The following is a 24,141-nucleotide window of genomic DNA, read 5'->3' on the forward strand; positions in this document are numbered from 1 at the left end:
CTTGTACTATTGTGTTTCCTGAAGAATGTAATGCCCAGGCTTATTCTCCAAGGAGCTTCAAAAAGAAAAAATGTGACTTGGCACTCAGCAACATTTCAAAATATACCAGTACAAGAGAGATTATAAAAACTCCTTTCAAATCAAACGATCAATTTATAAATATTTACTGAATAGCCATCATGTATAAAACACATCGAAATGAATATTGAAAAAAAAAAGAAGAGGAGGAAAACCATGCATGGAATGGAGGAAATGAGGTAGCAAGAGGAAGGCAAAAGAAAAGAAGAAAGGAGAAAGGGAAGGAGGGGGGAAGGGAGAAGAAGAAAAGCAGAGAAAAGAAGACATACTTCCTCTAAGAGAATGTCCCTTTTCCTAAATTCAAAGGATTCAAAGGCATAAAAATTGTTCATTCTCTCCAGTGAATCAACCATGACTGTGCAAGGCTTTCTTTTTGCAGGGGTTTCTGGCCTACTTCATTACTTCTCTGTTTGACTTGACATGGTAGAGAGAGAGGGTGGAAGAAAGTGGTCATGCATGCAGAGATGTTTAGAAAATTTTAAACAATGTATTAATTCCACATCATGACTTCTGAATTAGGTAGTTAACTAAAATTCTTTTGAAAAATTAAAAAAAATCCAATTTTCCTGGAGCCTTTGTTTTATCCCACAGTTTTATCTTATTCAAACAGTTGGGACAGTACCTCTTTTTTTGTTTAAGTCTTATGCTAAACTACAGTGCTAAAAATAGTGCTGGAGCATTTTGTGAAAATGATCCAATACAACTAAGATTAAAGAGAATATATGAGCTTTAGATATAAACCAAGCATACATATTCCTTGCATATGGCATGACTTTGATCACCATGTCGTTCCCCTCTTTGGGTAGTAATTAGTCTCTTGGTCATGGGTCTGGCTTATGAGACCCTTCCACAGCTGTGGCATATCCCATTCTTATTCTCTGTAGAAAAAGCCCAGGACTGGAGGAGGGAATTCCAGCAGCCCATGCTTGGATGCAATAGGGGACCACAGGCTTCAAGCTGAGTGCCCTGGTATTTTAACCCCATTCTCCAAAGAGGTTTCTGAGTAGCACAACCTCTACATCCCCCAACATCCTGGCAGGATGAGAAATCTGGGCAACTGCAGCCAGAACAGCAGAAAGAAGGATTTCATTCCAATGCATGAGCAATTTAGTGGGGGTAGAGGTGGGGGAAGGAAGAAGACATAGGAGCCTCTAGAGAGGGGAAGGTAGGGAACCATGACTCCCGGGCTTTTTTGTTTCTTCATCCTAGATAGTGTAGGGGGGGCAAAGATGGGGACCCCGGAGTGAAGCAGCAAACCTGACTTGGCATCCTGAACTTCCTTCACCCCAACCCCTTATACATACACTAGTCTCTGTGAAGAATCACTTTGCACAGTTGAACCCTGCAGAAGGGCACATTTTTTTTCTTTTTTCTTTTTTTTTTTTTGTTTGTTTGTTTTTGGAGGGGGGAAGGCAGGGCAATTGGGGTTAAGTGACTTGCCCAAGGTCACACAGCTAGGAAGTGTGTCAAGTGTCTGAGGTCAGATTTGAACTCAGGTCCTCCTGACCCCAGGACCGGTGCTCTACTCACTGCACCACCTAGCTGCCCCACATTTTTTTTCTTTTACAAAGCAATAGTGATGAAATAATACCTCGATATTCCACCTAAAAACAAGAAACATTCTTTTATGAAAAATCATTTCCATTTGGAATAATGCATAGGGGAAGGGAGGACACATACTTGACATTGGTGTTGGTGCAGATGATGTATTCAATCTCATCAGAATAAGGATTCTGAAAAGTGAAGCTGCTGGTCCTGATTAACATCCACTCCCGGTTTTTGGTCCGAAATCGATACATGACCGATAGTACTTGGCCTTTCAGCTTAACAACCTGAGGAAACAGTTTATAGAGATAAGCAGACAGAAGGGTGAAATTGGGTGGGAAGAGGGACAAATATTTATATTTGTAGTATTTATATACTATGTGCCAAGCCCTATGCTAAATTATTTACAAATAATTATTTCATTTGCTCTTCACAAGAACCCTGGGAGGCAGGTACTATTATTATCTACATTTTACATAGGAGGAAACTGAGGCAAACAGAGGTTAAGTGACTTGCCTAGGGTCACCCAGCTAGCAAGTGTCTCAGGCCAGATTTGAACTCAGGCCTTTCTGACTCCTTGTCCAGAGCTCTATCCACTACGTCACCTAGCTGCCTGGGAACACAGATGGCCACAAGGAGATGATTTCTCCCCCAAATCAAGCATGATACTAGAATATAAAAATAAGAAAAATAAGAGGATTTAGATCTGGAAGGAACTTTAGAGATCATAATCCAACATCTTCCTTTTACAGATAAGGCCTAGAAAGGTTAAGTGACCTGCCCATATTCACACAGGTAGCAAGGAGAACAGAGCCACCTTAAAGATCATTATGCAAAAACTTGTCATTTACAGAACAGCAAACTGAGGAAATTTTACATACTACCACTATTACTACTACTACTACTACTACTACTACTACTACTACTACTGGTACCACCACTACTACTACTGCTGCTGTTGCTGCTACCAGCTAGCATTCACATAGCATTTCAAGGTTTGTAAAGCACCTTACATACATTATCTTTGGTCCTAACGACAATTCTGTGATGTGGGCATAATTATTATCCCTGTTTTGCAGTTGAGGAAACTAAGGCTGAGAGAAATCAACTTTCCCAGAGTCACAGGGTTAGTAAGTGTCTGAGGTGCCAATGGACCTCAGCACTCTACCCCCTACACCACCTAGCTGTCTCTCAGAAGCTAAGGGTCTTTTGTTTGAAGACACAAAAGTACTGGGGACAAAGGGCATACTAGACCCCAGGCCAGTCCTTTTTCCATTTCTCTGCCCTGCCTACAACGGACATACTACAAAGCAACCTTCCGCCTTCAAGATTACAACTGTCTTCATTCTAGGATGTGGCACATTCACTTGGGTATTCACAGCTGAAGCTTGATATGATAAGCTTGGAGGGTGTCCAACTGTTGAAGGGGCAGGCTAGGTTACCTAACAGAGAGAGAAGCTTAGGGGTGTGTGATGTTAAACAGCAGATAGATATAGTTTCCAACTAAGAACAAGACAAAAGACAATAGATGAATACAGGCAAAGCTCATTCCAAATCAGCAATACTAGGTTTGAAAGCTGATATCATATTAGGCTGATGGTCTTCTAACTCTCAGATGATCTTGGGAAATCATCAAGCCTGTCTGGGAAGATGCCGGTCATGCTCAGCATAATGTAACTCAAAATGTCATCGAGCCAGTCAACTAGAATTTATTAAGCACCTACTGTATGCCAGGCATTGTGCTAATAATAGAGATACAAAGAAAGGCAAAAGGGAGGCCCTGCTCTCAAGAAGCTCACAGTCTAAGGGGGGAAATGTGCGAATAATTACGTACAAACAAAATATATACAGAGGAAAGACACGAGCATTAAGGAGGATTGGAAAAGCCTTCTAGAAGGTGGAATTTCAGCCAAGTCCTGAGGGAAGCCAGGGAAGACTAGAAGCGGACATGAGAGGGAAAGAATACTAGGTGTGGAGGGACAGCCAGAGAAGACACTCAGAGTTGAGAGGAAGGGGCCAGATTATGGAGGGCTTTATAAGCCAAACAAAGGATTTTTAAAATTTAATCCTGGAGGCAAATGGGAGCCACTGGAGTTGACTGAATAGGTGTGTTACATGGTCAGATTTGCCTTATTCAGGTAGGTGTAAACCAGTCTTCTCAATCGCAGTTCCATAGTTATTTGACTAGTTCTTCTAACTGAATGAATGTTTTCAGTTTTTCCTCCATACTTTTTGTTCCTTTCCTTTGGGTTCTCCAGAGGTAATATACTAAATAACCTGATAAAATGGGGGTAATTTTCCTAGTTGCAAACATTTAATAAATATATTGAGCCAATGATCTTATCTTGTATCAAAAAAAAGTTCTCTTCCCCCTCTTCTCCAATCCTTATTTCTTGAAGTGAGCCTTTGGCTAGGTTGTCTTATGACATATTCCTTTATGTCTCTAAAAGTCTATATATCCCCTCAATACCCTATTAATATCTGATCATTCACCAGTCTCCCCATTTTACTAAGTAGAAAACTGAGACCCACTGAGGTTAACTGACTATTCCAAGGTCACCCAGCTAGTTACAGACAGAGAGAACCCAGGTTTCCTGATTAACAGGAAGGTATTCTTTTACTCTTATAACGCCTAGATAGAATTTCACAGAATCATGGAATGTCAGAGTTAGAAGGTACCTCAGTACCAGAATATGAATTCTCTCCCTAACAAGTGACCACCCAGCTTTTATCTAAAGACATCCTGTGAAGGAAAACCCAGAGCCTCCTGAGGCAGCCCATTGCAATTTGGGATAGCTTTGGGAAAGAAGGAAATCAAATCAGTCAATACTTAAGTAAATTAATTCAGGTTATTCACTAGAAGGTTTAATGCTGAAGTTTGAAGCTTAAATACTTTGGCCACATAATGAGGAGACAGGACTCATTGGAAAAGACCTTGATATTGGGAAAGATTGAAGGCAAAAAAGGAAAAGGGGAGGGCGAAGGATGAGATGGATAGATGGTGTCATGGAAACAACAAACATGAACTTGGACAGACTTCAAGAGAAAGCATAGGATAGAAGGTCCTGGCATGCTATGGTCCATGGGGTCATGAAGAGTTGGACATGACTGAATGACTAACCAACAGTGACAATAAACTGGATATTATAAAGTTTTCCCTTAAATCGAATATCAGTTTTCTCCTTTATAACTTCTATTCACTGCTTCTTCTAGCTCTGGAATCCAACAGGATAAACCTAACCCCTCTTTTACAAGGCAATTCTTTAAATGCATACAGATAGCTATCATGCCCTCCCTACATTTTCTCCAGTCCAAGACAAACACCTTCATTTTCTTCAATTCTTATATGGCAAGAAGTCAAGGGTCTTCAATTTCTTTGGATGCTTTCCAGCTTATAAATGTCTTTAACTGTGGGTAAAGTGATCACTTTCTCAGTCATGGGCACTCTTCCTCTTTAGCTGCAGCCTAATATTACATTAGCTTCCTTGGTTGTATCAGCACCCTGTTGGCTTATACGCTGAAAGCCCCAGATCTTTTCCTGATATACTGCTGTTTAGCCATACCCTTCTCCATTTAGCATTTATGAAGTTGATTTTTTGAATTTTAAGTTCAAGACTTTATATTTGTTCCTACTAAATGTCATCTTATTTGACTGAAGATGTTCGGGGCTGTCAAGGAATTTTTTTTTTTACTTTTTAAATTTTACTTTCAGTTTTGTGTCATATACAAGTTTTACAGTATTGTTGTGCTAAGCAAAGATTTCATGAATATGTCTATCATGTCGCATAAGGTATTAAGCATAGGATATTGGAGAACTTTTGTTAAAATTAAAGAGTTCACTTTTATTTGAAATAAGCTCCTCTGCAGTTTCAAATGAATAAGACATTTCCCTTCATCAACAATTTCTAACCACCACGCCCAATGGCAGAATCCCAAAGAATACAAAGGCTGTGTCAATGTCCAGCCCAAGGATTTCCTAGTGGATATTAGATAGCTGGCCAGTGGATCCTTTGATTCTGGGCTACATTTATTATTGTTGGCCAAAGGGCACTATTGTCCTAGTTTAATTTTCCCACCATATGAATAAATTTGCCTTCTCAAGGAACTGATCTATATGAGCTGGGTACTGGCAAGAAATCAGATGCTAAATCCTTCTTTTTTTTTCTTTTTAGAACCAACCAATTTCTGAAAACCTCAGCAGTTTGCAATCTCTGTGGCTCTTAAAATGGTGATATCCCTTGAAATCATGCTTACCATTTTAATTTAAAGGGTTTCTTTTAAGCTGATGCACCAATAATAAAATAAGCCTTCCTGTTTGGTTGGTTTTCATTGACTGAGTGAAGCCAAGACTAATTTTGTACTGATATATTTGAAAATATGAGAGAATTGTTTTGAGGAAAATCTTGAAATATATTAAAAAGGAAAACATAAAAACTTAACTGTATAATCCTTAATCTTTAAAACATTTCATATTCTTCTCAAATAAGATCCTCAAAAATTGATCACTAGCATAAAAGTGAACTAATATATATCATATTATGCACTCATATAAGTACATAAATAAGAAATATTAATTGGAGGGAGGAGGTAGAGAGAAGACAGAAGATTGCAAAGGAAAGAACTCTGGGAATAACTCCCCAGGTTCACAGAGATAGCAAGTAGCAAAGCCATAATTCAAACACAAAATTGACTCCAAATCCATTGTTCTTTCCATGATACCATGAAGAAGAGGTTGCAATAGATGATTTAAAAGGTCCCTTCCATCTCTATCTAATATGCTACCTTTCTAGGATCTAAGAGGGTACTTACTAGTTTGCTATTCAGATAGTAACATGATTTTAGATAACACTATACTTATGCACAGAAGTTATGCTGACTCGAGATTAGCAATCCCAATGTTCTGATTTATTTTTGTAGCGGTGGTGATTGATTTTCACTTATTCTCTCACACTTTCTCATTCTTTCTTTTTGTGGCCAATGACATTCATCATTGACAGGGTTAGAGGTAAAACATGTAGCCGTAGAAGAAAGTAGGTTAACTGGGACATGAAAGGACTACATTTAGGCACAATTAATACTATATCCTAAAATAATTAACCATGTTAGGGTTTAGATGAACTGGCTATGAACTTAAATTATGTCAAGTGCAAAAAGATCCATGCCTTTACAAGAGAGTGACTTATTTTTGTAAACATTAAAGTGCTATATGAATTATTATTATGTTCTAAGACCAAATCTAGAAAGGCCACTAGCTATCATGGAGTATGACCCCTCCCCATTTTCATAGATGAGACAATGAAGGCCCAGAGAGGTTAAATGACTTGCTCAAAGTCACACATATAGCAAAACGGCAGAACTTTGATGTGAACCCAGGTCCTTTGACTCCATATCCAGTACTGTTCTCACTATGTCATAAGGTTTTGCAGCACAAGAAAAAGACAACGAAATAGAGGGTAAAAAGAAGAGGGTGGAAAATAAGGCAAAGGGATTGAATGTAAAAAGGAATTGGGTAGAGAATAGAGAAGAAAAATATAAAAAGGAGAGGGAGAAAGAAAAAAGAAGGAAGGCAAGAAATAGAGAGAGAAAAAGGGAGAGTAAATAAATGTGGTAAAGGGGAAAAGAAAGGGAAGGAAAGATAAAGGAGAAGAGAGATAGGGAAATATTAGGAGATGGGGGAGGAGGGAGAGACTGTGAGAAAAGGGAGGATGGGGAAAAAAAGGAAGAGCCACCAGAGGGAAACTGGGAGGTCACTAGAGGGTAGGTGGTGAAAAGGGGAAGAGGGAGGAGGACAAAGAGGTAAGAAAATGAGAAAGAAAAGTGGAGAGAGAAGGTATAGCCCACATGGTGATGAAATTGTATGGCTTCCAAGAGAGAGGGGAGTGGAAAAAAAGTTCCCATTCCACAATCAGGAAGTAAAGGAAACATCCTGAAGCTAGTAAGACTTCAGTCAAACACTTCTAACAACTCTCGCTGCCCCAAGGCCTATCCTGGTAATTCATACCACCAGTCCACAAAACTTCCGGTAGGCCTGAACCAAAGGGCTGGGTAGAGGACAGATTGTGGCCACAACAGCTGCAATAGCCCCAGAAGCCCACCCAAGCTTCTATCACTGGGACTTAGAGGAAGTGATTTGAGAAAGCATTATGCAGCTGCTTTATTCATCGAAATAAATCCATTTAAATGTTTAAAAAAAAAAAGAAAAAGAAAGTTCCCTCAAAAAATAGGGATGGGACCCAGGCCCTATGGCCCCATTTCCAACCCCCCTCAATGTGCCTTGTACTTCCTTGCTTTATATAAGACTTTGTTATAGAGCATAGTAGCTCCTTTTGGGGTCAGGAAGAATGAACCATAACCTAGGAAGAATAAGAATTTCCAAAAATCTTAGTCTATGGTTGTGCTGTCCTATATTTAAGCATGATGAAACACACCAGACATTTTCATTCAGCCCTACTCCTGCCAACAACTCTCCAAATTGGCCGTTTTGGGATGTTAACAGCACCCATCACTTCCAAAGCATGTTAATTGAAGGCATCTCCAGGTTCCAAAAGCAATTCCCTTAAGCCCAAACTCACTGCTTTTCACACGCAGCTTAAGTCTCCCAATGCTGTTGGAAAGTTAATTTTTTAAAATACTTTTTTTCCTTGAAGTCTTTAAAGATAAGAACAGCTTTGTCATGGTCACAGGATAAAACATCATAGTGGAAGTATAAACAAACTTCTGGAGGAACTCATGAAAATGTAAAAAAACCTTATGAAAATGAAAAGTTCATTAGCAGAAGTTAAGTGATGATAGTCTGTGAAGCATTTGAGTCCTCCATTTACCATGGGCTTGTTTCAAATTTCCAACTCAGCTGTTTGGAACTCAAAATTCATTTCTCCCATAGAAATCATGCCATAAATGATGATTAGAACAGTTTGAGGCCAGTAACCTTGCACAGCCCTCCCTCACTCAAATCAAAGTCAATTGCAAGTCATCATTTCCCTGATGCCATGGTCCCATTCAAAAACGAAGGACAAATACATGCCATCTTGGGGTGGAGGGAAGGGGAGAGATGGGGAGAAAATTTGTAACTCAAAATCTTGTGGAAATGAATGTTGAAAACTAAAAATAAATAAATTAACCTTAAAAAAAAAGAAAAGAAAATGAAGGACAAACACAACCTGTGAGTAGACCGAGCTGCCTGAATGGGGACCCAGCTAGTTGGGTAACTCACCTTGTCCTCTACCTTGCCCTCTCCCTCTCTTTCTCCTTGTGCCTCTCTTCTCCAAAGGAAGGTAAATTTTGATGGCCAGATGCTATTCACTTAACTTGGGGTTTACTAGCTAGATTTCTTTCTTTTGGTTTCTTTCTTTCATTTGGTTTCTTTCTTTCCTTCCTTCCTTCCTTCCTTCCGTCTTAAAAACCTTAAATGCAGTTCACTATGAAGCTCATAGAGTCCCTGCCCAAGCTCCACTTAATGCCTAGCTTAGAGTGAATGTTAATGATAACTGTTTGTCTTTGGAACAGCAACCCTGAGAGTCTTTCCCTCCCAGCCTGATTTTTTTTTTTCTAAATAAGGGAGCCATCCCTTGACTCACTTCTTTTTTTATTAAGATTTTTTATTTTTAGTTTACAACACTCAGTTCCACATGATTTTGAGTTCCAGATTTTCTTTCCCCCCCCTTCCCAAGATGGCATGGAATCTAATATATCTTCTACATATAACTTCAGATTAAACTTATTTACACAATAGTCAAGTTGTAAAAAAGAATTATGACCAATGGAATGAATCATGAGAAAGAAGAAACAAAACCAAAAAAACAAAAACAAAAGGGAGAAAAAAAACAAAAGAAAGAAAAAGGATAGCAAACAGTTTGTCTCAATCTGCATTCAGACTCCATAGTTCTTTCTCTGGATATAGATAGCATTCTCCATCGTGAGTCCTTTGGAGTTGTCTTTGAACCTTGTATTGCTGAAAGGAGCCAAGTCTATCAGGGTTAGTCATCACAGAATCCATATATCTGTGGTTGTGTATAATGTTCTCCTGGTTCTGCTCTGCTCACTCAGCATTATATCATATAGGTTTTTCCAGGTTATTCTGAAGTCCGTATCTTCCCCATTTCTTATAGCACAATAGTATTCCATTACATTCATATATCACAACTTGTTCAGCCATTCCCCAATTGATGGGCATTCCCTTGATTTCCAATTCTTTGCTACTGCAAAACTATAAATATTTTTGTACATACGGGTCCCTTTCCCATTTGTGTGATCTCTTTGGGATACAGCCCTAGAAGTGGTATTGCTGGGTCAAAGGGTAGCCCTTTGGGCATAGTTCCAAATTGCTCTCCAGAATGGCTGGATCAGTTCACAACTCCACCAGCAATGTAACAGTGTTTCAATTTTCCCACATCCTCTCCACCTTGACTCTATTCTTAAAGAGGCCTATTCACTGAATGGGCATGAAAAGGCCTTACTTAGCCTAAAAGGACCACAGTCTCCCAATGCATCCTGGGCCATCTCCAGTCATCCTGATGAATATCTAGTCACTGGATCCAGATGGCTCTGGAGGAGAAAGTGAAGCTGGTGACCTTGCACAGCTCTCTCTCACTCAAATCAAAGTCAAGTGCAAGTCATGTCCTCCTCGAAAATGAAGGGCAAAAACAAACACAACTCCATGTGCTATAACCAGAAAATTTAGAGCTGGAAGACATTAGAAATGATCCTACTCAATTGACTGACCTTACAGAGGAACAAAGCCTTGACTTATAGAAATAAAGTGACAGTCCTACTGAGTTAGTGGCAGAACTGGGGCTAGAATCAGGTCCTCTGATTTCTATTCCATCGATCTTTTCAGGATGGAGAGGACAGGCAGTGACCCTTTTTATAAGTCTGCCTCTATGAAAAAATGTGGTCCGTATTCTAACTCAGCTAGGAAGGAAAGAAGGAAACCAGAACTGATAAAGTACCTACTTTGTGTTAGGCACTGTGCTAAGCACTTACAAATATGTAATTTGATCCTCACACTGACCCTGTGATGTAGGTGCTATTGTTCCATTTTATAGCTAATGAAACTGAGGCAGTCAGGGGTTAAGTGACTTGCCCGGGGTAATGTAGCTAGTAGTGTCTGAGGTGAGATTTGAACCTAGTCTTTCTGACTCCAAGCCCAACACTGTCCAGTGTTGACACAACTTCCTCTGAACCTCCTTGCCTCCAGCTCAGTGATGGTACCTCTTCTGCTTATGGCTATAGGAAGCAGGGGCTCTCTTAGAACAAGGATCATAGAATTATACATCTTGACCTTAGAGTCCTGCTCCTTCATTTTGCAGTAACCAGGGCTGGTCAATGAGAAACCAGTCCTTATGAGCATATGCTGCACGCTCTGCTTGATGGAATCCCTCCCATGGACTTTGGAGCATAAAAAAGTATTCTATGACTGCTTCCTGTCCACTTACTATGTTGCGAAGAAAGGCCTTTGGCTTGGCTGCTGAACTGGCATTAAGAGCACATAAAAAAGAAACTGGCCAAATTGTTCTTTCTTTTCCTGATTGCATTCAAGTGAGGAAGCAATTACTGCTTTATGCCTCTAGATGGAGAGAGTACCAATAGCTTACTCTCCCCACCAAGATCAACTAACATGAAGCCAAGAACTCATGACCCTGCTATTGCTTCTGTCCCTGTTGTATCTGTCTATTCTTTCCTGTCTTAGAAGAAAGCGTATTGGAGCTGGAACAGAGAAGACTACGACCTTATAAACTTTGAAAGGCTGGAAAAGCACCAGGAACTAGAGTACAAGCTAGACAGCTAATCCTAGGAAGGAGTTACCTTTCATTGTTTGTCACAAGGGATGGTTTACTAGGTAGGAAACATAGGTGGTACATTAGGGAATGAAGTTCATGTCACTTTACTTCTCTGGGCATCAATTTCCTCATCTGAAAAACAGGCTAGGTATGGGGGGGGAAGGTAAACTAGAGGGTCTCTAAATTCTACAATCCTATTATGAACTACTTATAAGAAGTGGTTTCTCTACCTCAATTTTCCCTAGGTGTTCTAACCAGAAGAACAAAAGGCAGAGATCCCCATGGAGATCGAGGAACTCTAGATTTGGCCTTCCCTTTTAGGCATTCATATATATATATATATGGATCATTGCTGTGTTTTAAGTGTGGGAAACACCTCTACGTGTAGGGAGAAATTTTCTTGAAAACATTAACTGTTAGAGTTCTTTATATTGGGAGGCTATGAGTCATAGCATGGCTTTAAATGCACAGATATGTAACAAACAGTTGAGGAAATCAGAATGTATACTCCAACCCAGGTTCTCCTTCTGATTAAAAATCCAGTCCATCAAATCCAATCCAAGTCAATTCAAATCAACAGAGATTCACCAAGCACCTGCTTCATAAAAGGCACCGTGCAAAGTCCCCCAAAAGAAAAACAGAGCTTGCCCCTGAGGACCTTACATTCCACTTGAAGACGTGTGCACAGATAAGTCAAGTAGGAAGATTTGATCAGATAATTTCTGAGGATCCTTTCAATTCTTTGTTTCTAAAAATATCATATAATTCAAAGCTGTGCTAAAGCCAACTGGAATTGGCTCATGAGAGCTGATTATTAAATTTTCAGTGGGAGTATCTGCACCTGGAAGTTAGCAAACACTACAAATTAGTACTTAAATTAATTTTTGGTGATTGTCTAGATTTAAGAAAGTGATAGAGAAAATGGTACTAATGCAGATGAAACTTAAGAATATGTCACACATACGTTTTCCCTCCTAGACAGCCACTTGTTAAACACTTACCAACACATCCCTGTTATATATACTTTTACGAATTTTAAATGGAGTCAAATTTTCTCTATTGTTAGTACAAGTTTAATTAGGGGACAGTTATTTATGTACTAGATATGGACACATACATTACCATACACCCAAACTCATCCTGTTGGCCATATGGAAAAAGTCAGATTTATCCACTAGTTATGGACTCATTTTTAGGATAGTACCTGCTGAAAACTCTCCCTTAGATGGCTCTGATCTTCAGGATGGCAGAATTCCAAAATGTCCTTTCCCAGAAGATCCTAGACATAAAAGAAAAGCTTTAGTACACAATTTCAACTTCCACTGTTCACATTTCATTTCTTTGTTGTAAGGAAATGTTGTTTGTTCAGTCTTTTCTATACCTACCAGTCCCCCTAAGATGCCCTTTAAAATTACAGCTGCAAATTCTTCTCTTGGTGTCTATATGAAACTTCCTATTAGCAATACTATGTTAATCAGACATATTTGATGGCAAGATCAGTGCCTGTATAAGGCAATACATTAATAGCCCAAAGAACCATTGTTTTTTTCTAGGAAGATGGATTTTTACATTCTGTTTGCTTTGGAGGAACAGAACATAATAAACATGTTTCCAATAAACATTAAGAGAAAGCAAAATGACCAAGTGAAGACAGGATGTGTTGCTTATGAAAACTGTAATTGTTTAAATGTGGAAACTGTAGCTCTCTTAGGGATGAAAAGAGGCTGTTCTACATGAAACAATTTTGTAGTTAAGAGAACATTTACTACCTAGTTCTATTATTTGATGTTTTATTCAAAAGAGCAAGCATGATCCTGAAAGAAAATATCTAACATAATGAATGAATACTTGTACACAGAAATCAACCAGTGTAAAGTCAAACCACTGAATTCAAGTGGATGCACAGGGAGCCATTATTGCTTGGTGAATCCAAAATAGTCAAGCCATTATTAACTTCCTGGTCAAATCTAAGAATTCAGCTAAGCCTGAAGCTACACTGAGAAAACTGGGAAAACAGTAGCTGGATATAAACCTCCCCCACCCAAAAATATGCATCTTTTGTGGCCAGTGTGGTTGAGCACATGGATTATTATCATGGCAGCACTCTGCTAATAGAATGTTATTTGTTGTTGTTGAGTCCTGTCCAACTCTTCATAACACCATTTGGAGTTTTCTTGGCAAAGATACTGGAGTGATTTGCCATTTCCTTCTGTATCTCATTTTACAGACAAGAAACTGAGACAAACAGTGTTAAGTGACTTGCCCAGGGTCACATAGCTAGTAAGTGTCCGAGGCTGGATTTGAACTCAGATCCTCCTGACTCCAGGACCAGTGCTCTATCCACTGTACCACCTAACTGCCCTCCCATATAATGTCATATTTTATGGGAAATAAAACTACTTGCCCATCAACTTTATCCAAAAGACAAGATAAATTCACTTTGGATACTCAGAAGTTTTGAGCCAAGATTTTAGCTGAAAAGGTTATAGTAACAAAAGATCCATGTGAGTAGTGTGGCTATGAGCAAAGAATTCACAGCTGCTAAAAACAACTTGGTGTTTTAGGCATTATAGAAGCTATTATATATAATGTCCCCATGGGTTAAGAGAGGTTTTCATTTAGAGTTGCTTAAGACCTCAAGGTGCACCTAGCAAAATACTTTACCTACATTAGGCATGTTGCTTAAAGAGCCTTGCTTCCCAACCATGTTGATATTGTTGCTAGCAAAGATAAGCCCTTTTTTGATTGTACATGAGGGAAGATGGATTTTCTAAACAGTGCTAGCTACGAATCATGAGTACCAGATCACCTACTGACCTGTGGTTGATAGCCAATAACACTGATGCATCTTGGATCCACAAATGTGATGATTCCTTCAGAGTTGTGTCGGGACAAGAACTCAGCAGGGACAGACATCCCATTCATGTCCATGCACACAGGAGAGCTAGTTACCTGAGAAAGGTAGAATCAGCACAGAACATTTGAATTTCAGAGGGGAAATGAAAAAAAAGTATCAATACGCTTCTGTTAACAAGCAAATGTTAAAACATGGTTTATCTTGATTCTTGAATTCATGAATTGTTCGTCTAGGCATAGCAGTGCTGGATCTATAAGAAAATAAACTTTGTGAATTAAAGATGTTTTGGGGAAAGGTGGCTCAGCTTAAATATTAAGCCTAACAATATAGGGAGAATGCACAAATGAAAGCATTTTTATGTCCATTTTACAGATGAGGAAACTAAGTTTAGATGACTTGCCTATACATAGTCACAAAGCTAGACAATATCAAAGCCAGGAGTCAAATCTCGGTACTTTACAATACATCACAGAGCTCCAAAGAAAGTGATGTGAGCATTTCAAGAAGGGAAGGATCGCTTTCAGATTAGGAAGTAGAAGAAGGGAGTTAAAGAAGGCTTCGTGGTGGAGAGGGTAGAGTGAGTGACAGGGGAAGGGGAAAATCTATTCCAGCCATGTTGGCTGATGTTGCTGTTTATTTTTTTCAGTCATGTCTGACTCTTCATGACCCCTTTTGGGGTTTTCTTGGCAAAGATGCTGGCATGGTTTGCCATTTCCCTCTCCAGCTCATTTTACACATGAGGAAACAAGCAAACAGGATGAAGTGACTTGCCCAGGGTCACATAGCTAGTAAGGGTCTCCTTTTTCTTTTTCTTTTCTCAGGGGAACAGAAGAATCTGGCTTATTTTAGGAACATCACTTTGCAAGTGGTGCAAAATATGGATTGAAGAAAAGTGAGACAAGAGCAGAGGCCACTTAGGAGATTATTACAATAATCCAGGATAAAGAACTAATGAGGGCTAGAAATTGGGCTGTGGCAGTAGGAGGGGATGGAAGGATATGAGGGAAGTTGACAGATAAATGATAGCAATAAGTTCAAGTCTGGCCTCAGATGCTAGCTGTGTGTCCTTGGGCAAGTCACTTAACCTGTCAGCCTCAGTTTCCTCATCTGTAAAATGGAGTTGTTATGAGGATAAAATATTTGAAAAGCACTTTGCAAATCTTCAAGCACTATATTTCTAGTTATTATTGTTGTTGTTGTTATGGCTAGCCCTCTGGTAATAAATACATGCCTCTAAAGGAATTATAATAGTTTATTCCCCAAGGATTTTTAGCTTTTTCCCTTCAACTGTGCATAAGAGCAAAGTGGGATTTCTCATCTTGTACAGACAATCTAAAATTCAGTTGTCTCCATGGGAAAAATTATGATCATACAAGGAATCAAGAATCTTATTTCTTAAAGTTTTAAGGACAGGGAACCCCATTTCTTGTCCTCTCCCCAAATTCAGCCCTAATTTCGCCTACTATAGGGGCAATACACATACACACACAGGTGGAGAGATCTGAGCAATGTTAACAAATATACAATAGCAATAAAGATTTGGAGACAGTAATATGAAGATATGGTATGGATAGCAAATGAGAAGTAACAATGTTCGTGATCTGTGATAATATACAAATAGCTCTTGAATGCAACAATCACGTGGTTGATCAGGAGGCTGGGGGAGAGGGAATAGAAGGAGAGGCTTCCTTGAGAAACAGCAGAAGGCAAATGGTTCATCTGGGGAAAATAAGGCAAAGAGGTGAATGGAGAAAAGAAAGGAAACGTTTTAGATTCAGAGAAGTGTAACCACGATTTCATCATTCAACCAATTTAACAATCATTTATTAAATTTCTGCTAAGTGCAATGCCCTGTTCTAGGACACAAAGATAGAAACAGCACACATCAGTCTCTGGGATTTGTGTATTTGAATCATGGACAATCTCTTCATATTGAGTTCCAGACTCAGATAGGTGTGGTTCTAAGTCAAAGAGACAGGGAATAGGACTGTGTATCTACTGTTCCCAGCCTTGCTGTTGTGAATGCTGCCTTCCTAGCAGGGTGCCAGCAGGTGCAACCCATCCGTAGCAAATGAAGCACAAAAATGCCCCTGGCTTCCCCAGAAAGAAAGGAGCCAGGGCCATATCCAAAGCCTCCCATGATGAACTGTGTTGGAGCCTCTTTCTGCTTTCAGCCTGGGACAGGATAGTTTTCTCCACCCTTCCCACAATCTCTGCAGGCAGTTTGTGCTGATGTCTCCCTCCATACAGAGAGCAGGGGGACGATCAAAAGGAACAAGGGTAAAAGTCACAGCTGGAGAAGTGACCAAGCCTTTTCACACAGGGGATGCTGAGTTTGGAAGGGACGTGAGAGATAAGAGTGTGGAAAGTAATATCCCTCAGAACTTTAGTCTTTGACCTTCCCACTAGGACTGTGGTCTGTGAAAAGGGAGTAAGTAGGAAGTTCCAAATACCAGGATAGGAAGCTGGGCTCTGAAGACCTACAAGGCTGGGAGTATACAGACTAACCTAAGAGCCAAAGAAAGAGGATTCTATTTCTAGTCCCTTTTCTGTGGCTGACCTAACAATGGGTGGTTCTTCATTTGTATCATGGGCAATGATGGAGAGGACACTGTCTTTAAGTAAGAGCTGTGGTAGGAGGCAAAATCGCAAAAACAGTGTGTGGGGTATTAATAGACTGTAGAAAATGAGAGAAGAGGGAACTGGCTGACAGAAAATGTTTTCAAAGGAGTGACTTTTCATGACACTACATGTCATATAAATTTATTTCATTTTATTAGCCACCCCCGAGATGCTGCAGGGTATAATGGATAGAGTTGACCTTGAATTCAGGTTGACCTGGGTTCAAGTTTTGCCTTTAACTATACTAGCTATGTGATCCAGAGCAAATAATCCACTTAATCTTTCAGTGGCCTAAAACTTTCTAAAACTTTAAGATGTAGAGCATTTGCTGATTTTAAGGAGGGGGCTCCTTACACCAATGGAATTACAAGTCTGGACAAAAGATTAAAAAAAGTCTTCTTCCACCTTGTTTTTGTTGAGTTGTTTTTCAATCATGTCCAACTTTCTGTGACCCCATTTGGGGGTTTCTTGGCAAAGATACTGGAATGGTGTGCCATTTCCTTCTCCAGCTCATTTTACATATGAGGAAACTGAGGAAAACAGGGTTAAGTAAACTTGCCCTCAGTCATACAGCTGGTAAGTGTCGGAGGCCAGAACTGAGCTCAGGAAGATGAGTTTTCCTCACTCTAGGTCCGGCACTCTATCCACTGTGCCATCTAGTTGCTCTACTTCTACCTTCCACTATCTATCTATCTATCTATCTATTTATCTATCTATCTATCTATCTATCTATCTATCTATCTATCTATCTATCTATCTATCTTATTTATCCATCCATCTATCTATTCATCCATCCATCTATCTATCTATCTCCCTACCCCCACCATGTATCTCATTATCTCATATGTTTAAAAACACTCTTGCTCACCTTCGTATCTTTGCTTTTTCCATGAAGGCACTCACCCCCAAGCTTACTTTGTTCTCCATGTCTTAAACCTATAGTGTTCCTGTCACCTCAAGGATGTATCTCCATGTGCTAAGGTCATTGGTACTCTGACTTCCTTGCTCCCACCTCTCCATGTGCATACTCCCATAAATAAAAGACTGGCCACAGTCAAGATTGGAACTCACACAGCCCCAAGGACATGCTCTCCTCTGGCACTACAAAACTAAATGTACATTGTAGCATAATTCTAACAACGCATGCACCCTCAGGACCCTAGTTCTCTCAATATAATACTTCTGGATGGTAAATTTTACCTGATGTTCAATGAAGGATTAGTTTGGGTATTCCAAGAATCTAGCCAGATGACTTGCCATGCAGTTAATATGCATGCATGCCCATGTTGTATGTAACATGTTCTTTTGTTTTATTTGAATTAAAAATTCAACTATTGTTGGAATGAAGAAAGAAAGAGCCACATGGCTGACCTAGGTTTAGAATGTTTATATAGTTTTTGAAGAAATCCTTGATATTCAGTTGGCACCTCTTCCTCTTTCTACAGAGTTTAATAAATTATTTTGAGAAACAGGAGGACCCAAACCACCAGTATAGGGACAGTAGAACAGCTCGCCGAGGACAAATGTCTTTTTGGCAAGGAAAGCATAGTTGTAACCTGAGCACCTGAACTCCTCTGACATTCAATTTGTCTGGTCTCTGATGCTACTCTATGCTGCAATCAATATGTCCTCCTACAGAGCTTGTGCTTCAACTTTCCTAAGAAATGCAGTTTCCTAAGAATGCGCAGTTAAATGTGCACTCCTGTGGCTTTCCTAAGAATGCACAGTTAAATGGAACAACCTGCTTGTGCTACAGATTTTCTGGCTACTTTGACTCAGACAGCTTGGGAATTCTATTGTGGTGCAAAGTTAATGGAAACTGGAGGAAGAATCACTCAGTCTCACAGCAGTCTGAAAAGGAGAGAAACTTTATTCAAAAATTCTGAAGGAGGATGTTTATCCAGACTATGAGAGAATGCTCAGGGCTTCTAAAATATATCCTTCACTCACAGTTTGAGAAAAGAAATCTGCCCAACTTCTCTAACACATAATATCACCAAAGGAGAAATGGGTCATGTTACAGAGAATCATAGATTTGGAGATGGAAGGAACCTTAGAGGCCATCCAGTCTAGTTTCCTCATTTTAGAGACTAGGTAATAGACCAATAGAAGTTAACTGACTCACCCAAGGTCACATACACCCCATTTCTTCAAAGAATTAGAAGGCAGATGAGTGAATCGACCTTTACACATTTATTACATGTCTGCACTAAGACTTAGCACCATGCTGAGAGATGAGGTAATGTACTATTAAGTGTTAATTATAATGATCTCTCAGTTCTTTGAATTCCTATAGCAATTAGCATCTGGATAATCTTCTCGGCCATTAATCATTTGCCGTCTTTGATTGCCTTTAACTGTTACCTAAATCCTTTGTTGTTATTTAACCTTTCAAATATCTGTCTTATATCCCTAACTAGGCTCAATTAAATTCAACTGCTCGACAAATATTTGTTGAACATACACTATGCACAAGACCAAGGTTAAAATTCTCCTCTGATCCTTAGAAGCTACGTGAACCTGGCCAAATCACAGAGGTAGAGGACACCACAGTGCCTGCCTTCAAAGAGCTTATAGTCTAATAACTAACTATAAAGTACACCATACTAAACACTCTAGGAGAAGTAAACAAAGTACTACGGGGAGCACAGAGGACAAAGAGAATTACTTTCAGATGGCTTTGTGGAGGGCTGGGTGTTCAATGATGACTTGGAGTTCACAGTAAGCAATGAATAGAAAGGAATTCCATCCAAGACAATTGTGCACATAAAGAAAGGCAGTAGCATAAGACCAGAGTATGGTGAGTAGTTGGGGAATGGTGAAGTAGTTTGGTTCAAGGCCTTATGGAGTTTCCTAAATAATATCTCAAGGAATTTGGAATTTATTCCATAGACAACGTGGAGCCACAGAAGTTTCTGTAGTAGAAGGGGTATTGAAATGATCAGAAGTTTACTTTAGGGGCAGATAGCTGGCACAGTGGATAGAGCACTGACCCTGGAATCAGGAGGATCTGAGTTTAAATCGGGCCTCAGACACTTGATAATTCCTAGCTGTGTGACCCTGGGCAAGTCACTTAACCCTGATTACCTCAAAAAAAGTAGAAGTTTACTTTAGGATCATTCATCTGGCAACAGCTCACATGACAGCTTCCAAGGTCAATAAATGAGCATTTATTGAATAATTTGTATGTGCTAAGCTGCTAGTTGTTAGGGATGCAAAGACAATAGGGAAACAGTCCCTCCTGTAAGGAGATTGCATTCTAAGGATTCTTACTATGATAGACCAGGTGATAGGTAAGAAGGGTCTCAGGGTAATGGCAGTGAAAAATTGTTACCCAGTACACCTAGCACAATGTTTTACACGAGTTACTGGTTTGATCTGCATATGGGCCACACGCTACAGCAGTTCAGGGAAGAGTGAGGGTTGAAGAAATCAGGGAAGACTTCATGAAGGATGTAAGATTTTACCTAAGCCTTGATGGACAGGTAGAATTTTGGTAGGTAAAGCTGCAAGCAGAGGACATTCCAGGTAAAAGCAATGACAGAGAGCAAGGCATGGTCAATAGGGGACTGAACGTGGAATCAGGACAACTGACATTCAAATTCTCCTCTGATACTTATGAGCTCTATGTGCCTGGCAAATCCCTTAAACTCTCTGAGCTTCTATTTCCTCATCTGTAAAGCTAGGCCATTAATACCTGCGGTACCTTTATAACTTTAAGGCACTACATTCATGACAGTTACTATGCCAACATGAAATAAAGGCCTGGAGTGAACAATGAGTCCCTAATGTTTCCCAGGTGGGTTGAGGCCAGCCTGAATAAAGCGGAAGGTAGTGTGGTCAAACAAAATCCATTTTAGTCACGATTTACATTCTGTGCAGGTACTTTATTATTTCTGATCTAGATACAAATGAGAGCTAAGCCCACATAAAGTAAAATGTTTCTGTCTCACACATGGGGATACAAGAAATACAGCAGTTAGCTGAATAGGTCAAGGTTCCAAGGGAGCTTGTGCACTGATAAAAGAAGGCATAGATTTCTGATTATCAATCTAGTGGACTAGATGGCAACAAACATTTTGGTTCTTGGATGACAATGGCTTATATAGACTGATTTTATGTTGACAGTCACGTAAATGAAATTCTTTCTACCCAGGAGCCCTTTATACTATCTACAAAGATGATACCAAACTTGTTAGAAATCCCAAACATTGATGTGACATGGTAGAAGATGGGATAAAAATATAAGGATAGAAACTGGTCTTACCTGAAGTCTCCCAATTGCCACAAGGCAGTATTTACTGCCTTGTCCCACATCAGCATCTTCTTCGGGTATAGTCATTCCTGAAATGAGGAATACCACCACCATTACCATTGTGTGTGAGATCAATAATAAGAAAAGTGGCCGTATTTACTCAATTACAAATATAATCTCAATTATCCAAGGGTTAATTATCTGGTCTGCGAATTAGCCCCTCTTAGTCACTACGCTGTTTGCCAGAACCTTTATTTGTGGTCTAAGCAAAGGAAATTACATAAAACAAGACTCATCGTCATCAACAGTCATCATTGCTGTTTATTAACAGCTTGAGTAACGTGCATTGTGAAGAGGAAATTGAAGCTATCATTCATCACACACTTTTTGGATTATGTATGGAGACTCCTCCAGATCATTTATAAAAGCATTAAGTAAACCTGGCTGCCACATGAACTGGGGGAGCCTACTGTTTACACTTCTCCATATGAAGAAATACTCAGTCATCTCTCACCCTTTGTTTCCTGTTTCTAACCACTAGTTTCCTGTCCAGGAAAAACAGTCTATCTAACTCTGTGATGATTCCACTAAATAAAAATGTTTGGTGTGGAATCTTGACAGAGGCTTTCAAAAGTTTAAATAAATAAGTTCCCCATTTCCACATACATATGTTACCTGCTCAAAGAACTTTATGTCCATGCTGGGCCCCTGAGAAGCAGCTACAGGGAAGGCTGGCAGCTGAGACTAGGTAGGTAGAGACAAAGCCAAGGAAACAAGATGGAGGGGCTGGAGAGGCAGTAATGGGGATATGGAAAGAGCACTAAATTCAGAGTCACAAAACCTGGGTTCAAGTCTAGATTTGTTCTGATAGTTTCTAGCAATGTAATCTTAGGCAAGTCAGTTTCCTCTGCTGTCAAAATGGGGTTCATACGATTAAGAACTAGAAGGAATCTCAGAGATAATCTAGTCCAAGCCCAATGCCAGGAAACGCCTTGCCCAACTTTACAAATTGGCAGAGCCAGAACTCAAAACCTAGGTCCCCTGAGTCTAGTACATTTTCTACTACTACATCGTGCTGAGAATAATGGTATTACCATAACACAAGAGCGTTGTGAAGAAAGCACTTTGTAAACCTTAAAATGTTTATAGAAATGTCCATATTTATCACTTAAAGAACTTAATCATTCCATCCAGGAACTATTTATTAAATCCCTATTATGTACAAAACACATTGCTAGGCACGGGGAAAGTTCAAAATTGAAAGATAGATGAAAGTACTGATGGGTAATGGGAAATATCTTAGCGATACTACACAGAATAGGTTTCTATTGGGCCACCTACTCAACTTGTGTGACATTGGACAAGTTATTTCACAATCTGTGTCCTGTGCTCTCATCTGTAAAATGAGTTCTATGTTCCTTTCCAAAAGTATGATGTTTTTACCCTCACAGAGCCCATTCTTTTCAGTCTTTGGCAAATAGTTATAATGGGCTTCCAAAGAGGAGTTTTTAAAACAGTCTACAAGCTTTTTGTAGGTTTTTCTCAAACAGCTCCCTTTCTATTTTCTTAATGCCTGTTTTTGTTTTATCTAAAATAAGTTTTATTTGTGCCTCCAGTATTTTGTTATATTTTCCTTTCTTAAACTTGAATTTCCCACTGATAGATTCCTCCCCCACCAGAATGTTCAATAAAACAAATTCTGTGGTATGGTAGAAAGAACACAAGGCGGAGAATTGGGACACCTGTGTTCATATCTCATCTTTGGTACTTACCAGCTATGTGGCCTTGGGCTTGAGCCTCAGTTTCCTCAGCTGTAAAATGAGTTTAATAATATTGCCCTGCCCAGTTCACAGGGTTCAGGGCATCAAGGCTTTAAAGCAGACAGAGCCCTTAGAAGTCATCTAGTCCAGAGCTCCTATTTTATTGATAAGAATGTTGAGATGCAGACAGATGAAATGACTTGTCCAATGTCATTCATGTCGAGTAGCTGGGATTTGAGGTCCCTTGACTCCACATTCAGTGGTTTTTTTCTGTTTTTTTCCCCCACAATCCCACTCTGCTTGTTGTGTTAATAATAAACTCTCATGGACTTAAAGAAAGTACATTGTTAACTGTAAATTGCTATAAAATGTTAGCTATTATTAGAATTCTAATACAGAATTAGAATTCTAGTAATGAGAATTCTAGAATTGTACTCAAAGGAGTAACAAAGTCCAACCTCCCACCCGATGCAAAATTTCCTATCAGATCCCTCTTCGGTTAGGGATGAGGCAACTCAACATTCAAAAGCCAGCCCTTTCCTTCCACTCCTGGACATTCTAATGGTTTAAACATTTTCAACATATTGAACTGAAATCTATTTCCTTCTTACTTCTTCCCACTCATCTGAGTTGTGTTCCTTGGAGCAACATAGAACAAAACTACTCTCCCTTCCTTTGAATATCAGAAGACAGCCATGGCATCCTTAAATGCTGAAGCTACATATGTTGTGATAGTGGTTCACCAACAAATATTTCCTCTATATGCCTATACTTAGGTCTAAGTCAAGAGTACTTTTTTTTTGGATTCTAGAGTTACTCGTTCTAGAAAGCGATAGTTTGTTCTATCCACAATTCTCAGGACACACAGAATCCCAATGAGGTGTTTCTTCAATATACTTTTATCTATGTGAAGATAATGAAGATATCTTTCAATGGAAAGAGGGTGTGAGACAAGAGACCTGGTTTTCGATCCTACCTTTCCCACTTACTACCTGTGTGAATATGGGCATGACACTCGATACTCATGGTTTCAGTTTTCTCAGCTCTAAAATGGACACAATACCTATTTGCATTACCTGTTTCAGACAGTAGCTTCACATGAGGAAAGGCCTTTATGAACTTGAAAGTGCTATATAAATTTAAGATATCTCTATAATTCATTACTGATTTCCCCAGTTGCTAGTGCCCTCCTTTCCAAAGCCATATTGTATTTACTTGTGTTTATATACTTTTGTCATTGTATCC

General features: G+C 39.4%; 1 protein-coding gene across 2 annotated transcripts in view; it reads right to left on the bottom strand.

Annotated features, from left to right (window-relative positions):
• Positions 1-24,141, bottom strand: part of ARNT2 (aryl hydrocarbon receptor nuclear translocator 2) — a 260,460-nt gene that overhangs the window by 46,187 nt on the left and 190,132 nt on the right. For both annotated transcript variants that reach the window (XM_036737135.1, XM_036737136.1), the window contains exons 9-12: positions 21,149-21,225; positions 14,220-14,354; positions 12,607-12,681; positions 1,759-1,910 (exon numbers count right to left, since the gene is read on the bottom strand). In XM_036737135.1, coding sequence (XP_036593030.1) covers positions 1,759-1,910; positions 12,607-12,681; positions 14,220-14,354; positions 21,149-21,225 — 439 coding nt within the window. The remainder of the gene's footprint in view (positions 1-1,758; positions 1,911-12,606; positions 12,682-14,219; positions 14,355-21,148; positions 21,226-24,141) is intronic.

The sequence above is a fragment of the Trichosurus vulpecula genome, chromosome 8, assembly GCF_011100635.1.
Source record: "Trichosurus vulpecula isolate mTriVul1 chromosome 8, mTriVul1.pri, whole genome shotgun sequence".
Taxonomy (NCBI): domain Eukaryota; kingdom Metazoa; phylum Chordata; class Mammalia; order Diprotodontia; family Phalangeridae; genus Trichosurus; species Trichosurus vulpecula.